This window comes from Chamaea fasciata, unplaced genomic scaffold (assembly GCF_029207755.1).
Source record: "Chamaea fasciata isolate MVZ Bird 193981 ecotype frontalis unplaced genomic scaffold, bChaFas1.0.hap1 SCAF_4, whole genome shotgun sequence".
Classification (NCBI taxonomy): Eukaryota; Metazoa; Chordata; class Aves; order Passeriformes; family Sylviidae; genus Chamaea; species Chamaea fasciata.
In genome coordinates this window covers 11,989,605-12,006,738 of record NW_027094089.1, presented here as the reverse complement: position 1 = coordinate 12,006,738, position 17,134 = coordinate 11,989,605, and the positions used below count along the sequence as shown (strand labels likewise).

Sequence of the window (17,134 nt, the reverse complement as noted above, 5' to 3'; positions counted from 1 at the left end):
ATAGTATTGCTAGTCAGTAAGATTGCAGCACTGTGAGAGGAAAAACATGCCATACAGCTGTATTAATTATTTTTTTATTATGTCAAGAGTTCTGTGTTTTACAGGATTAATTAGAAGAATTTTTTATTTAGCTTTCTAAACTAAAAAAGTATGTTGGGCTTCAACGCTTTGAGGTGGAAATAACATTTTTTGAGATGATACTTTATTACAAAGTTGATATAAGTCTGTTTCTGCATACTTAACAAAAACGTTGGTGTTACCATTTGGAACACTTATATCATTGAACCAAGTTGTAAGTCTTTTCATAGTATCTTTTAAGGAAGCAATGTGATAATCATTGTAGTTACAAGTAATTTTATAGTTCAAATTGACACCATTAAGAATTTACTCATAATCAGTATTCTACTGAACTCAAGTTTGGCTTGTTTCCCAAAGATATGAATAGCAAATGTCTAGATTTCTGAGTAAAGATGTATGGTGTTTTGCCACATTTTTTCTTGACCACAGACTGTATGGAGAGAATACAGATAGTGTATTAACAGCTGCTTTTTAGTTTTCTGGGGAAAATGCAGGGGTGGGAGGAAAGGTAAGTTAAATAGCTGTAAACCATAACACACCGCGGAGAGAGGAGAGGAAATATGTGTTTTTCCTAGATGCAGTTTTTGCTCATACTAGGGATAGTGGTTATAGACTACCCACACATTTAAGGTTTGCAGGACGTAAAAATCAGTGAAAAATATGCTTAAATTTGTCTGAAGTTTAGTAGAATTTGAGAATATCAGTCATTTGTAGCTGCTACATTAAGTGTAAAATTTCACATTGACTATGTGAAAGAAGTCATAATTCTGTATTTTTGTTTTAAATTAGATTCATGACTTTGAGTTCTGTTAGAAGTAAGTCCTAGAGGAAAAACACTGGATAGGCAGTCAAACAGTGTTGTAAGTAAGAAAGGTTCTAACATCGATTTATGGCATTAAAGAATGTCGAGGAGGTGTGGTTTGTTTTTAACTTTAAATAATCTAGGAATAACAAGAAATATAGGACAGTTAATAAAAGACTCTCTGAAGTCCACAAAATAACCTGTGAAATGTTGGTGCTTTGAAGAATTTATTGATTCAGTTTTCCTGCCAAAGTTTATGTTTACATCTTGTCCTTTCCGTATTTTAATGTAATGTGCCTTTGTGATTGTGAATTGCTCAGTGTCGTGGATAATTCAAAGCGTCTTTGCATGCTAAACCTAAGAGGTATTACTCACAATGGCCAGAACTGCTTTAAACTACTATCCTCTTAGGGTGCAAATGAAGTTAATTCTAAATACATTATTTTCCGGATCAGGAAAGCAAACAGTTCTTTATCTGGTGGATGTATTTGCATTGATGCAGCATTTGTATATTCTGTTCAAATAGCCTAAATATTTGAAATTTGCTAGCGTTTGCTGTTTATGCATGTGATCAACAATGATGAATGTTTTTCCTACCAAAACTGCTGGGAAAGAAAAAGGTCAAAATAAATACAGATGCCTAAGGAAACAGCTGTTGGTACAATTAAAGGGCAGTTAGAGTTGATCAAGACACTGACAGAGTCCTCTCAACCCCAGTTTCATGGACACCTAAATACTGCAGTGTTCAGGGCCATGGAAAAGTGATTTGTTGCCTATGGTTTTTCCCTTGCTTAGTTTTTTTCGGCCTTAGTTAGCTCATCATTTGTCAGAGCCCAAGAACTGGTAGTCAGCACGAAGAAAGTGGTGAAAGCAGGTGTAGAGCACAGAGAGCAGATGAGAGCAGAGAACCATAGATTCCAGGCTGAAGCCTGATGTTTCTGGAGATGTTCTGTTGTTGCAGTTATCCTTATTGAATATGAATCTAATATCTTGTTTCCGTATCTGTCTATAGTCTAATTTTGTTTTGCAGATTAGACCTTTTTATAGGGATCTACCACCTGGCTGGCTTTCTTCAAAAGTGTTTTCAAGTAACCTCTGTGATAGGTTCTTACGGATATCCATCAGTGTTTTATTATACTGAAAATTCCTGCTTGCTCTAGATCAGGTAGCAAATTGAAAGTGGTAAGAGAACAGGCAATTGAAGAGAGCACAATATCATCCTAAAGGGGAAGGAAAAAGGAGCGCTTTACAACTGTTGGAGTCATTATGGCCATTTCTTCCTAGATACATTTCCATTTAAATTACAGTCTGTGTAGGTACAAATGTATTTTAATTAGAGTAGGTGAAAACTTTTACATTTCATATTTTCTCATTCTTTTCTTGTCTGTCTTGTGGCATTATTGTTTTGGAGTCTTGGAGTATTTGTTACTACTAATCACTGAGATTTTGCACTGAAACCTGACATTAGCAGGACTGTTTATAGTATTTAATCCAGTACAGTATTGTATGTGGCTTTCCAGAGTTGAGAAACAATTAAAAGTCATAGAAGGACTTTTGAAATTTTCTGATGCTTTTCTTGCTCTGTGGGTTCCAACTATTATTCTATCTTAAAGGTCACGTTTCTGGTTTGTTTGCGATACTATACTTTTATGATAATGTTTGAGATTATGTATTCCAGAGGATATGGTTTTGTCTGGTCTGCTGTGTTTGGCCAATAAAAACATTTAGAAGTTTTAGAAGTGGAATTAAGCTGTATTGGATAACTGTCAATAAAGGCATACTGAAGTGCCAGACAGTCTGAGAATAATGGAGTAGTCTTTTCTTTAAGTGAGCCCTAAATATATGTTTTATTTTTTTCATAGAAGTTATGGTGCTAGACTGATTTTTGTGTGTGAATTGAAATAAAGGATCCTATCAGTGATAAAAAAAAAGGCTACTTATCTTTATCTTATTGCTTAGGATTCAAAAAGTACAGAACTTAAGTCTAAGGAATTAAGTTGAATGTACTTTTTATTCTTCTTGTTTTTCAGAGGTCCAGAAGACATAATAAATGATTGTAAAATCCTTTTTATAGAGGAAATGTACAAGATTGAAAAGCCAGGAGCCTATCCGTTGACATTTGGGGATGGAGATTTCAAAAGTATGCACTTTTAAAATTATTTGAATATAAGTACAAACTGAGTGATGCTTCTTTGGATTTTCTTAGAAAATATCAGCATGCAGAGGTGGTAGTAATACCTGGTTTGTGTTAAGGACTGTAATTGCATTGAATCATTTTTAGATTTCTGTTCTAAAAGTATAGTTACTATAAGATGGCTGTATTGCTTGACATATTCAGAAACTAGTAACAGCTTAGTTACTATCAGTCAAAAATTGTGAAAAAGGGAAACAGCTGATAATGCTCTACAGGAACAGTGCAGAATGAATTTGCAATCTCATTTAGTTCCTAGAGAGGTGTTCAGGCCACCAAAACTGCTGTTGCAACTGACATATAATTTAAGCTTTTAATAAATTAATAAATGCCAAAAATAGAATTAGTTGGTATAATATATTTTAACTCAGTCATTATATCAGGGAAAAAAAAAAGATAGGAAACTTTGTACTAAAGTTTCTTGTACCGTGGAAAAAAAAAGGGATAATTAATGTTTGGATTAGTTGACCCTGTATGACCTTCTAAAATAGTTACTATGTCAGACCTCCTTAACATCCCCACAACAACATTAAGGAGTTAGTGGCAGTTTATCTAAAAAGTAGTGATATTTTATCCTAAGTTTGAAAATATATTAAAGTTAGGAGTGCTGAGTGTCTGTGATAGCACCACGGGAAATTGAACTACAGGTCTACAAGTAGGTATTAGATATAATTATATATTAGATTCCTGACTCCATGCAATTTTTCATAACCTTTGTAGGTGGCTCTGAGTGCGCAACTATGAGTCTGATTAATGTTTATTTGTTGTCTAAAAAAAATAAAAATCACTGTTTTTCAGAGGAGAAAATAACATTCCCTGTGGTATTCTTAAAAGTGTTGATTTCTCAACTCATTGTTCATTTTCATTATTTGAGAATTACTTCCCTTAGATTACTAAAAGAAGAAAACTATCCACTCTGTTTCATTTATCTTGGTCACATTAAAAGATCTTTGCAATATCTTAAAGCATGTTTTGATTTAAAAAGATTGCAGTGTGAGAAAATTGAAAATCTACAAATACTGGTTTGTGTTTATACACTATTTATTTTGCAAGTGTGCAATGTTTTGAGTGTCATAAAAAATTATTGCAGTTCATTTAGGTCTTCCCAGCAGCTACTATGTAGTGAATTAATTTTTGGAATTGTGTGTCAAGGAAATTAATGATTACTGTATTGCTGACTATATAAAATTGTCTACAATGGTGCTATTTGATCTGACATCAGTATTTACTCATCATAGAATCATTTAGATGGCAAAAGACCCTTAAAACCATCAAGTCCTCCACTAAACCATGTCCATAAGTACCACATCTACATGTTTTTTGAATACTTCGGGACGGTAATTCCATAACTTCTCTGGGCAACATCTTCCAGTGCTTGACTATTCTTTCTGTGAAGCAATTTTCCTAATAACCAATCTAAACAATGTAAACCTCCCCTAGCCCAACTTCAGGCCATCTCCTGCTGTCCTTTTGGCTGACCCTCACCTGGCTACAAACTCAGGTAGCTGCAGAGAGCAATAAGGTCTCAGGTCACCCGAGCCTTCTTTTCTCCAGGGTGAACAACCCCAGCTCCTTGAGCTGCTCCTTATGGAACTTGTGCTCCAGAGCCTTAACAAGCTTCACTGCCCTACTCTGGACACATTCCAGCACCTCGATGTCCTTCTTGGAATAAGAGGTCTGAAGCTGAACACAGGATTTGATGGGTGGCCTCATGAATCTGTACTTTGTGCAGTGATTGCCACTCTAATTTCAGAGTTTCAGAGTCAAGGCATTTGTTCTGTATTACAGCTCCTTCCCTCCAATGTTGATATTGTTTCTTTTTTTGTAACCTCTTTGCTTAAACTACCCAAATAGTGATATCTGTGTAGAGATTTGCACCTCTGCGTATGTTTTATTTCATTTTGTTCCTGGTCCCACTCTTATTCATTTCAGCATATTGTTTATAACCCTCATAAATAAATATAATTCATAAATATAATCTTTTAAAGCATAATAATGAAAAATTAATTGATCTGGGAATTCAGCCTTATTTCTTGAACTGCTCTTTTTCCTGAAGCCAACATTTACCACGCAACCCTGTTCATGTGATTCTGGTTTTTCAGCCAGGTCGGCTGTTTTGCCTTTGTTCAGGTATGTATGGTGCACATCAGTTGAGCTGTATGCTATAACCACCAGTGTAGCCACCAGTGTAACCACCTTTTGGATTGTACTTACAACCCCATTTGTACTGTGTATTTTAAAAAGTTAAATATATATACACCTATCTATAAACACGCAGCTCCCTTAGCTTATGTACTATGGAAAGATGCGGAATTTTATTACAATAATGGCAGATGAAATTAAAATCATTATTTGGCCTTAAATATTCTATGAGATTGTTGTAAGCATAATCAGCAAATGCACCGACTGTATTTTTGTCCTTGTTAACCTACTGTCCATGACCTTGTCAAAGATAGAATGCTTTCTATGGAAATAAGCTTCATCAGATAAATAGTGTAGGTTGTTTCTGCAGAAAAATTCTTATTTCTTGAGCATGGTCACGCAGTAATTAGGTTTGGTATGTGTGAAGTGATGTTAATATTTATTTAGCAATTACAATTAAAAATTGTAATTTTCTAATTAATTAATGGAAATAAAATTCTACAACTGAGGAAAGGAGTAAGGCTAAGCCTATTAGAAAATTATATTAGAAATAAAAAAATCTAAGAAGCAACATATTTGTAAATATGTTACAAATATTTATATGCAACATGCAGATAAGACCTACATATTAACATATATTACTTCCATCGGAATCTAAACTTGTGCTAACTCCTGCAAAAAAAAGATAGTATCAAATTATTTATGCAACTAAACTCTGCATTGTTGGTTGAGGTGAACAGTCGTCATGACCAATAGTGCAGCTATAGTCAGTGCATATGATTTACAACATGGTTAAAACAGAAATGTGAAAAATGAAAGTCTTTCTTTTACATAAGAAACTGGTTTTGTAACTGAAACCCGTAAACTACATAGGCCTAAACAATTGCTCAGAGATACAGAAAAATATGGTATTTCATGCTGTCTATTTTTTATTGGATGAGGTAGACTATTGGGTTTCCATAGGGAGTGCTCAGTCATCACTTCTAAAATTTTTCAAAGGAGTTAACAGTTATCTGGGATTTCTTACCTGATTTGAATTGGTATTGACACCTTGCACAGATTGTGAGTTTAATGTAGTTATGCTGGAAAACCCTCAGATTTGTTCAACAGCACTCAAACAATTTTTCCTTTTTTTTCCAAACAAACCTTGGGAGACAAGTCTCAAACTAATAAAAGATTACCTCCATTTGGATAACATGATAAGTCTTCTAGGCTATGGTTTACTAGAAGCAATATTCTCATAGATTTCAGAGTTTTTTTAGAAGTATATATTTAAGTGTATCTTTGCTTTTAAGACTTTGCAAAATAGTCACTGCTGGTAGTTTTACATGTTTATTTCTCCGGTTTTCCATTCAGTACATCTCACTAAACCTTCTGTCTGCAGCTGGTGATCTTCCCTCTTTGCTGATTCTTTTATATTCTTCAGTTTTAATTTTTTTTTTAACTTAAAAACAATGATTCAAACAGCATTATTACAGCACTTCTTATCATAGAATGGTTTTAGATGGAAGGGACCTTTAAAGATCTTTTAGTCCAACCCGCCTGCCATGGGCAGGGGTATTTTTCATAAAAACAGGTTGCTCAAAGCCCCATTCAACCTGACTTTGAAAGGTTCCAGGGATGGGGCATCCACACCTTCTCAGGGTAACCTGTGCCAGTGTCTCATCACCCTCACAGTAAAAATTTCTTCCTTGTACCCAGTCTAAATCCTGTTTCTTTCAATTTAAAACTGTTCCTTGTTGCCATTATTGTTGCTCCTTGTCATTACTGGTCTTGGAAGAAAAAATCTTTCCCTCTCTTTCTTATAAACCCCATTTAAGTATTGAAGGGCCACAAAAAGGTATCCCTAAAGCCTTATCTTGCCCAGGCTGAACAAATCCATCTCTCTCAGCCTTTCTTCATAGAGAGAGTTGATCAGCCTGTGATCATTTTCATAGCCCTCCTCTGGACCTGTTCTAACAGTGGTTGGAAGGAGTGTTCGGGGAACTACCAACCTGTCAGCCTGACCTCAGTGCTGGGGAAGGTAACAGATCAGATCATCCCAAGTGTCCTCATGCCTTGTGTGCAGGACAGCCAGGGGATCAGGCCCAGCCAGCAGGGCTTTGTGAAGGGCAGGTTTAGCTTGTTCTCCTTCTATGACAGGGTCATCCACCTAGTGGTTGGGTGAAAGGCTGTGGATGTTGTCTACATGGACTTCAGTAAAGCCTTTGATACTGTTTCCTGCAGCATTCTTCTGGAAAAACTCTCAGCCTGTGGCTCAGACAGGCACACTGTTCATAGTGTAAAAACCTGGGTTTATGGCGGGGCCCAGAGATTGGTGGTGGATGGAGTTACATCCAGCTGGTGTCTGGTTACCAGTGGTGTTCTCCAGAGCTCACTACTGGAGCCAGTTCTATTTTATGTTCTTCCTTGGATCATCTGGATGAGGGGATTGAGTGCACCCTCAGTCAGTTTGCAGATGGCACCAAGCTAGGTGGGAGTGTTGATCTGCTGGAGAGCAGGAAGGCTCTGCAGAGGGATCTGGACAGACTGGATCATGGGGCAAGGCCAATGGTGTGAGGTTCAACAAGGCCCAGTCCTGGGTCCTGCCCTTGGGTCACAACAACCCCAGGCAGTGCCACAGGCTGGGGCAGAGTGGCTGGAAAGCTGCCCACAGGAAAAGGAGCTGGGGGTGCTGTGACAGTGACTGAACATGAGCCAGGGTGTGCCCGGGTGGCCAAGAAGGGCAATGGCATCCTGGCCTGTAGCAGCAATAGTGTGGCCAGCAGGACCAGGACAGGGATTGTCCTCCTGTACTCATCACTGGTGAGGCCACACCTGAATCCTTTGTTCAGTTCTGAGCTCCTCACTCCAAGGAGGACATTGAGGTGCTGAAGCGAGTCATACCATGTACCTGAGAGTATTGATTAGATATTAGGAAAAATTTCTTCATGGAAGGGGTTGTTCAGCATTAGGCCAAGTTCCCCAATGAAGTGGTGACATCACCATCCCTGGTAACATTCTAAAGGTGAGTGGATATGGCACTTGAGGACATGGTTTAATGCCGAACATGATGGTGGTGCTTGGTTGGTAGTTAGACTTGGTGATCTTAAAGTCAGACAATAAAAAAACTTTACCGATTCTATGATTTTGTGATGAATTTCACTGCTCAGTTTTGTGCCATCTACAACCTTATTGAGGGTGCACTCAATTCCACTGGGTGTGCCATTGATGTATATAGAAAATAATAATGTTCCAAATATTCCCAATGAGCCTTGAAGAACACCACTCCTTAATGGTTTTCACTTTTACATTGAACCATTGGATATGGACCATTCTCTCTTTGAATGTGGTCATCCAATTAAGTTCTTAACTATTTAGCACGTCATTCATCAAACCCATCTCTCTTCATTTTAGCAGCAAGAATGTGAGACAGCTGTAAAGCTAGAGAGTCTCGCAGAGGAGGGCCACAAAGATGGTGAAGGGTCTTGAAGGGACGCCTTGCAAGGAACAGCTGAGGTTGAGGTTGTTTAGCCTGGAGAAGATGAGACTGAGGGTAGTCATCACAGTTTACAGCTTCCTGATGAGGTGAAGAGGAAGGGCAGACACCAATGTCTTCTCTGTGGTGACGAATGGCAGGACCTGAAGGAATGACCTGAAGCTTTGTCAGGGGAGGTTTAGTTTGGATGTCAGGAAAGGTTCTTCACCCAGAGGATGCTTGGACACTTGAACAGGCTTCCCAAGGAAGTGGTCACAGCACCAAGCCTGGTGGGGATTCAAGGAGCTTTTGGACAATGCTCTCTCACATGGAGGGATTCTTGGGATGTCCTCTGCAGGGCCAGGAGTGGGACATGGGTGATTCTTGTGGATCCCTACCCCCTCATGATATTTTATAATTCTATGATTTTATGATAAGAATTTTATGCTAGAGACAGGTAAATGACATCTATAGTTCTCCTTTGACAATTGATGCATTCTGTCCATGGTGGAGGGCCACTGTGCCAATCAGGCACTATTTGCCCTTGGTGAAGCCATTTTGGCTGTCTTTAACCAGCCCTCTGTCTTCCACGTTTTGACATGTCTTCCAGGATTCTGTGCTCTGTGATCTTACTGGGCACTGAGATGAGGCTGACCAGTCAATAATTCCTGGGTTCCTGCTTTTTTCCCTTTTTAAAAAAGGTTGAAATACGCCTTTTTCTCTAGTCACTGAAAACTTACCCTGACTGCCATGGGTTTTCAGACATGATGTGGCTGCCATGACTTTTTATATATGATGGAAAGTGGCTTAACAACTGCACTAAACAATTCTCTCAGGACCCTGGGATGCATCTCCTTGGGTCCCATTGTCTTTCCTATGTTCAGATGATCTTGAACCTGATCTGCTTTTACACCTGGAGTTATTTCAATTCCCCATTTCCTCTCTTGAGGTTCAGGGACTTGAGAGACGTGGGAAGAGTGATTGCTAATGAGCACTGAGGCAAACAAAATTGCTGCATACCTCAACCTTCTCCATCTTGATTCTCATTACTTCTGTCCCATTTGGGAGGCAGAGGGGAGGATGGGGCTGTGTGTGTATGTTTTCTTTAATCTTCCATTTCTGACCAACATTCCTATAGAAGCCATTTTTACTATTCTTTGTATCCCTTGGCAAATTCAGCTCCAACTATACCTTACCTTTCCTAATTTCCTAATCCTTTCCCTTCATAACCAGACAGCATTTCCCTTCCCAGGATACCTGTCCCTGATTCCACATCCCGTGCTTTTCCTTCTTGTATTTCACTTTGTCCAGGAGGTCTTTACTGAGCCATCCTGGTCTCCTGCCTTCCTTGCCTGAATTGTCGCTGTGGAAATTGAGAGATCTTGGCCTCTAAGAAAAATGTCCTCAAAGATCTGACAGTTCTATTTTGCTCCTTTTACCTGAGTGTAGTTTTCTGGAGGGTCCCATCCTAATTCCTCAGAGAACTAAAAGTTCAGGCTCCTAAAATTCAGAGTACTGCCTTTAACCTTTCTTTGGCCCACAACCCCTGAGATCAGGAATTCCACCAGGGTATGACCACTTCAGCCCAGGCTGCCACTGATCCTGACCTCTCCAGTTAGTTACTCTGTGTCAGTAAGCAACAGGTGAAGTAGCATTTCTCTGTCACCTGGGGTAAGAAATTAGCCTTAATGGTCTCCAGGAGTCTCCTGGACTGCTTGTGTCTTGCCAAGCTGCTTTTCAAGCAGATGTCAGGGACTGTCCTGTCTGGACAAGTCCCTGCAGCTGGGTCAGAACCTGCCAGAGTGATGTGTCCTGCAGGTGAAGTACAAAGGTTTTGTCAGCAGGGTCCCCTCAATTGAGTGGTGGGTAATAAACACAAACCATGAGATTTCTTTTATTGGCTTGGCCTCTGATTTTCAAGCTCTTGACGTGTTCATTGCTGTTTTTCAAAGACAGGTTTATGCAATCAAGTCCATAGAGAGGGCAAATTGCTTGCCCCTCCTTTCTTGCCTGTCCCTTCTGGACAGTTTGTAGCTGTCCAGTCATGTGATATGTCCCACCAAATTTCAGTGTTTGTGATTAGATCATAGCTTTCTATTTGCAGTCACTTCCAATTCTTCTGATTTCACCCATGCTGCCTATGCTAGTGTATAGACATTTCAGCAGGGCTATCAAACGTGTCAGCATTTTAGATGAAAAAGCTCTGGTTCTTCTGAGGTGTTTCACAGCTATTCCCCTGTCAATTTTTAATTCATCGACAGCCCCTGACTCTTCATCAGTCGAAACTCCATCCTCTTCCCACTCTAAATCTATTGGTTCCGCCTTTAAAGATAAAAGGTCCTCCAGAAAGACTGCAGATGCAGCACAATGCTTGGCATTCCAGTTCCCTTTACTCATAACACTTTCAGTCTGGAATTTCTTTACACAGAGATTTACACTGATAACTTAAAACTGCATGAATCAATTTCTCTGTAAAGTCTATTCAGTTGGAAGGGCATACTTCAGTAGAAGGGGGCTTGGATTTCTGCAAATTCTTAGTCATTCATTTCCTTCCCGGTATACTTAGGAAAAATGTATCCAGAACACCTCTGGATACATCAAGGATCTACCTCATATTTCTATTTGAGAATAAACTGAAAGAAATGTTTACTTTTACTGCTTATGTTAGCCACACTAACTTACAAGGAACTGATAAGCTTTACAGCTTCAAAAGACAGAAAGGCACCATCTTTAGGGAGAATGTGCAGGTACATCTTGGGAGTAGGAGAAAATAAAGAGATGCTGATGATTAATCATGTTTTTTATGGCTTGTTTATACAACGGAAGAAATCTCGTTAAGCCTGATAGATACCTCATTGTAAGAAAAAAAGCAGTTTCAAAAAAGCAGTGTTCATGTTCAGAAATAACTCCTTTAGATACACTAATGCACTTTTCTGAGATACATGGCATTTGACCTTTCTTTGTTTTTGACAGGAAAAAGTGGCCCTGAATGCAAGCACTGTAGGGCTGATCCGGATAAGGAGTGCCGGTTTTGTTCGTGTTACTTGTGTGGTGGCAAACAGGATGCTCACATGCAACTCCTGTGTGATGAATGTAATATGGCTTATCATATATACTGCCTGAACCCTCCCTTAAGCAAGATACCAGAAGATGAAGACTGGTAAATATACAGGGATGATTTACTTACCTATATAATACATTCTATTATGCATGGTACCTTTTTGATATTTGCACCTCATGAGAGAAAATACTGAAGATGTTTTTAAATTCTGGGGTGTTTTCATCCATCTACTTAATAAAAAGCTTATGTTTTCTGTCAAGATAATTCTTTCAAATCATTCACAATGAATTGTTAGTAAGCTTTAACGGCCTTTATGAAATTTCAAGACTGGTATGTTCATTTTATTCATTATGATCAATATGATCTTCTGTGATGTTACCTGATCTGATTGTATTTATCGACAGTTGTTGTTCCTCAGCCTTTTCATTTTTTAAAGACTTCTCTGCTTGAGCAATTTTCTTATGCTCACGCTTCTTTGTCCCTTCATCCTCTGTCCCTGCTGCTGTCCCTGTGCCCTTCATTGCCTCTGCTACATTCATTTTTCATGCTATAGAAGGACCAACACATTGCTAGTCTTCATTTCTTACATAATTACTCTTATGTCATCATTAGCTGTCTACAATTTACACTGTTCATATTTATCACCTGCCTATGACTTACTTGAGATGCTAATCCTTTATAAATGAGTAAAAAACAGAACTTTATTTTAATGAAGTTTTCCATAGACTTCATTAAACCTCTAAGATGTCTATGAATACATTACATGGAATCTCTATGAACCTTGTGATTATATTTTTTGTAAAATCTGTGTAAATCTTTTGGAAATTTTAACATTCTCTGTAAATTAATAACTCAATCTCCTACACCTTACTGGATTCCTTAATGTTAATTGGTTAGTGCCTGATGGTCTGCCTGTTTTCTGGGGCAACTATCCTCACAGGAAAGAATTTCTTACTAAAATCTAAACCAGCTAGAAGGTGCTCTAAGGTCTTCCTGAAGCCTTTTCTTCAGACTGAGCAGCCCCAGCTCTCATCCTGTCTTCGTAGCAGAAGTGCTCCAACCCTCTGATCAACTTGGTGGCCGTCCTCTGGGCTCTTGCCAACAGGTCCACATCTTTCTTGTGTTGGGTGCCCCAGAGCTGGATGCAGCACTGCAGGTGTGATCTCACAAGACCAGAGTAGAGGTGTGGAACCACCTCCCTTGACCTGCTGCCCACGCTGCTTTTGATGCAGCCCCGGATGAGGGTTGGCTTTCTGGGCTGTGAGTGCCCATGGCTGGGTCACGGTGATCCTTCTGATCACAAACACCTCCTCGTCTCCAGAGCTAGTCTTGGTCCATTCTCCAAATTATGGATTTCTAGAAGTTTAATTCATATAGTTAAAATTCATTGGAAGATGGCTGTCAAGCTTTTTAGCTTGTTTTTGTTCACTGTGTAACTAAGACTAGGAGTCTTAAGATCTATATATGTAAGCAGATAGCTGCATCTGTGGATGAAGTCACGGTAGAGGTGGTAGAGATACAGTTATGGACATGGCTTACGTGAGCTAGTTTTGGGATGCTTAGTGTCACCAGCCCTGTACTGACTTAATGCTTGTCATTATGTAGAAGTACATTTGCACCAGGCAAAGCTGCATCTCCTACCAAAAAAGTTTGTGTCCTCCCTTCTTCGTGCATACTAACAAAGAGTCATGGTTGTCTGATTCTTAATTTAGGAATAGTTTGCTTTAGAATTGGAAATACTTCCACTTCCTGGTTTTGGAGTGTAAAATGTAGCAAACTCTCTTCAGGGGTTTAGCCTTCGGTTTGGGAAAGGATAAGTTTGTCTTGTGGAGATTAAGTCACTCTGTATGTGAAACAGTATTTAATACTCCCTACAAGATTCAGTAAAGAATATTAAGGTAATATTGTTACCCTATCAAGAAACATGGAATTCACCATGTGACTTCACCTAGTTAATTCACCTTGTGAGTTTGCATTATGTCATGTTTGTTCTTTTAATTGGTCTTACATGCTTTTTCTGTAAGCAGCTGTAATACCTGTCAAAGTCATAGTGTCACACAATTTCAGCATCTTGCATTATTATTTTTTAATCTACGTGGCTTCGTTGTTTAAATGGTTCAACACCTTTTTTGAGACAATGAAATCTATTCCTGTGGACCTTGATCATTAATTCTTCTATTCATATCCACATTAAAAAAACTTGATAAATCCGAAACAGTAGTAGTACTAGTAGTAGCAGTAGCAGTAGTTGTTACCCAAATGAGGTTATCAATGTCAGTGGAGATCAGTTTTCCTCTTCTAATGGTGTATGGGCCAAATCCAGCCTTTGGGAGCCAGAAACATGGACATGCCTTTGTATTGTTGTTCCTGGACTGGATGAGAATGTTGTTGGAAACAGCAGAATGACCACTGTACTCCTTTTCTCTCTGCTGTAGTCAGTGTATACTAGTATCTCTGCTTTCCTACCAGAATGGATTTGTGTTAGTTGGAGTGAGCCTCAGCATTATATTCCAAGTGGCTTCAGTGTTGTAGAAGTGAGTGAGTGTGTGTTTGTGTGTTTCTATACACATTATATAATTCCTTGGCTCTGTTGGACATTCAGCAGTCTGCAGTGAAATTTGTCACACTATCAGCAAAAAATAAGGGTACACTGCGCAGGACACAGAAACAGATCATGAGTACTGGTTAGCAGCATACTTCTCCTTTACATGATGTAAATGAAGGAGGACTAATTGAAGAGAGAATATAGGAGACTTGGGGACCTCTCACATATCATGTGAGAAAAAATAGTTACATGTTTTGCAACTAGCACTCTACCTTTTAAAGATACTGAAAAGCCCTTTTTTTAAAACAAGTTGACAGTATTTGTTCATATTGAGTTCATTTTTTTAAGCCGTAGGCTTCAGCTGTTTTAAGACTGGTATATGCTTGCTAGCTTGAAACATTCAGTCAAAATAAACAAATGGACACTATTTTGGCTACAAGAAATATGTTGCCATTATTATGAAGTTAATTGAGAATTTACTAAAACCTTTTTTTAGGTATTGTCCTTCCTGCAAAAATGATTCTAATGAAGTTGTAAAGGCTGGAGAAAAGCTCAAACAGAGTAAAAAGAAAGCAAAGATGCCATCTGCCAGTACTGAAAGCCAGAGAGACTGGGGAAAGGTAGAGTGTGTTTTAGAAATAGCTGTTACTCTGATTGTTCATGTATGTGCTACATCTATAATTTTGCTTTCATATGCACTACACAAAATTCAGTACTGGGTTGCACAGACGACAAGACAATGTTTAATCCTGCCCACTGTTGCTGGCAGTTAAAGCAGTGGAAGGATTATTAAGGTGACTAAGAGGTAAAAACAAACAAAAAAACCCAACCCTCAACTCCTCTCCCAAACCCATAACCACATATTACTTAATTTAACATTCTTATAACAATTGTTAACACATTTTGAAGTATGTGTTTGTTATAATAGACAGATTTAATGATCTCTGCACTGAATTTACAAATAGTCTTAATATTGTAATTCATTTATCTGATTACTTTTGTCTGATATATTTTTAGGGCATGGCCTGTGTTGGTCGCACTAAGGAATGCACTATTGTTCCTTCAAATCATTATGGGCCTATACCTGGTGTTCCTGTTGGGACAACCTGGAAATTCAGAGTTCAGGTATGTTGTTTCAGTATTAGCTGTAGTTGAAGGAAGTAGGAATAATAATGAATGGTGGGGCACTAAAATAAATTTCAATTGACAATTGCCATTTTCACCAGGACTAAGTAACGCAAATACATTATGATTCCAGTACTGGAAGTGGTGCTGATCGTACCATACAACTTTTTAATACAACTTTTTTGCATACAACTTAGTGTATATATTCCAAAAAGTGTTGGAATTATGATAAACATATTTCACACATTAAAATTTTAAGTGGGATACTTAGTGAATAGAGTTAAGTATTTTCTGAAGGGTTTTCATCACATGAACTGATTATCCCCTGCATGGGGTGCAGACTGGAGATTTTGAAAACGTTCTGTTATCACTGTGGATTGACTCTGCAGGTCTTTGATGATATGTATTGGATGTCCAAATCTTCTTCTAAGCTGATGAGCACCTTAAACCAGTGTAAGCCTGTGTTGCTACTGAAATTAACTATATATTAGTTTGGTGGTTTTTTTCAACTGTCTCATTTTCTGTTTCATTTATTCCTTAGGCTCATTGGTAAACTAGGTTGGTAAAAAACTGGCAGAAAAATAATCCCATCTGATTATTTGATTTATATAGATTGGGGGCTAATTTTCCCAGTCTGTTTCAGATTTTGGTTATGTAAGCACAGTGCCAGTACTCAACAGGGCAGGAAAAAACAAAGTAGGGAGGATGGGACAACTGTATTTTGTGCCGGTACTGATTTTTTTTCTGGATTTATAGTGTCCAGCAAGCTACAAACTTCCTCCCTTTTGCTCCAGCCTGATCCAATTGCAATGATTTTTGGGTTATTTTTCTTTTTTATTGTTGTTTTTAGTCACAAAAATACATACTCCTTTGTTTTCTAAATCGGTTGTCTTTCTGTCTGTCAAAATTGTTTGTCTCTTGCATGTGTAAATGATTGGAACTGAATATTTTCTGTCATATTTAGAAGAATTAAACCAGGGTTTTTAAACTGCTTGAGGAGGGACAAGCCAAAAATCAAAAGCCTCTTCTGATTTGTTTTATGAACTTTTCATCACTTGCTTTCTTTTTGTTGGGTGCTAGATTATGTAAAGTCTAATAAGTAAGAGAACTTTCTAAAATCACTTAGGCAAACTCAAAGTATCAAAATGAATTTTTATTTTCACTTCTTCAATAGTAATTGGAATTTCTAGTTTACCTTTTGTTAGGAATTCTGGTGGTAAGACAAGAGCTAATGCTTTTCAAGTATTTCTAGTACTGGTAGGAAGAAGAAACAGAATTAGAGTGCTGCTTTCATCCGAAGACCCGTCAAAAAATTTCTTGTATATATAGTGTATATATATGTGTGTGTGTATATATATAAAAATGAACTAAATAGCAAAAGACAATTACCATTTATATATAATTAATTTATTTTGGGTACAAATGTAACACTTTGTGATTAAAAAAAAATATTTGAAATGCTTTCTACATAGAAAGTTAAATTACATTTTTGTTTCTCATATGAACTAGTCCTTTTTATGACAAAAATCACATTGTCTCAGCAAATCTATGTGAATTTCAAGATTATATGAGAATTTAAAGACTTCTTTATTTCTGATTTGCATAGATTTTTTATGACACAAACTCTCTTTTTCCTAGAAGGAAATTGACTAAACGTTACTTCTGGAGAGAGAGTATCTGAAGAGCATCTTTGGCATGAATTATTTATCTGTGTTCATCTTTGGGGTGAATCA

The 17,134-nt window shown here is 37.9% G+C and overlaps 1 protein-coding gene across 4 annotated transcripts in view; it reads left to right on the top strand.

The window, feature by feature from the left end:
- The window catches only part of UHRF2 (ubiquitin like with PHD and ring finger domains 2), an 82,323-nt gene that overhangs the window by 46,630 nt on the left and 18,559 nt on the right, over nt 1-17,134 (top strand). For 3 of the 4 annotated variants that reach the window (XM_066180847.1, XM_066180848.1, XM_066180846.1), the window contains exons 5-8: nt 2,911-3,020; nt 11,644-11,830; nt 14,773-14,896; nt 15,294-15,401. In XM_066180847.1, coding sequence (XP_066036944.1) covers nt 2,911-3,020; nt 11,644-11,830; nt 14,773-14,896; nt 15,294-15,401 — 529 coding nt within the window. The remainder of the gene's footprint in view (nt 1-2,910; nt 3,021-11,643; nt 11,831-14,772; nt 14,897-15,293; nt 15,402-17,134) is intronic. The other variant, XM_066180849.1, reaches the window with a different exon arrangement.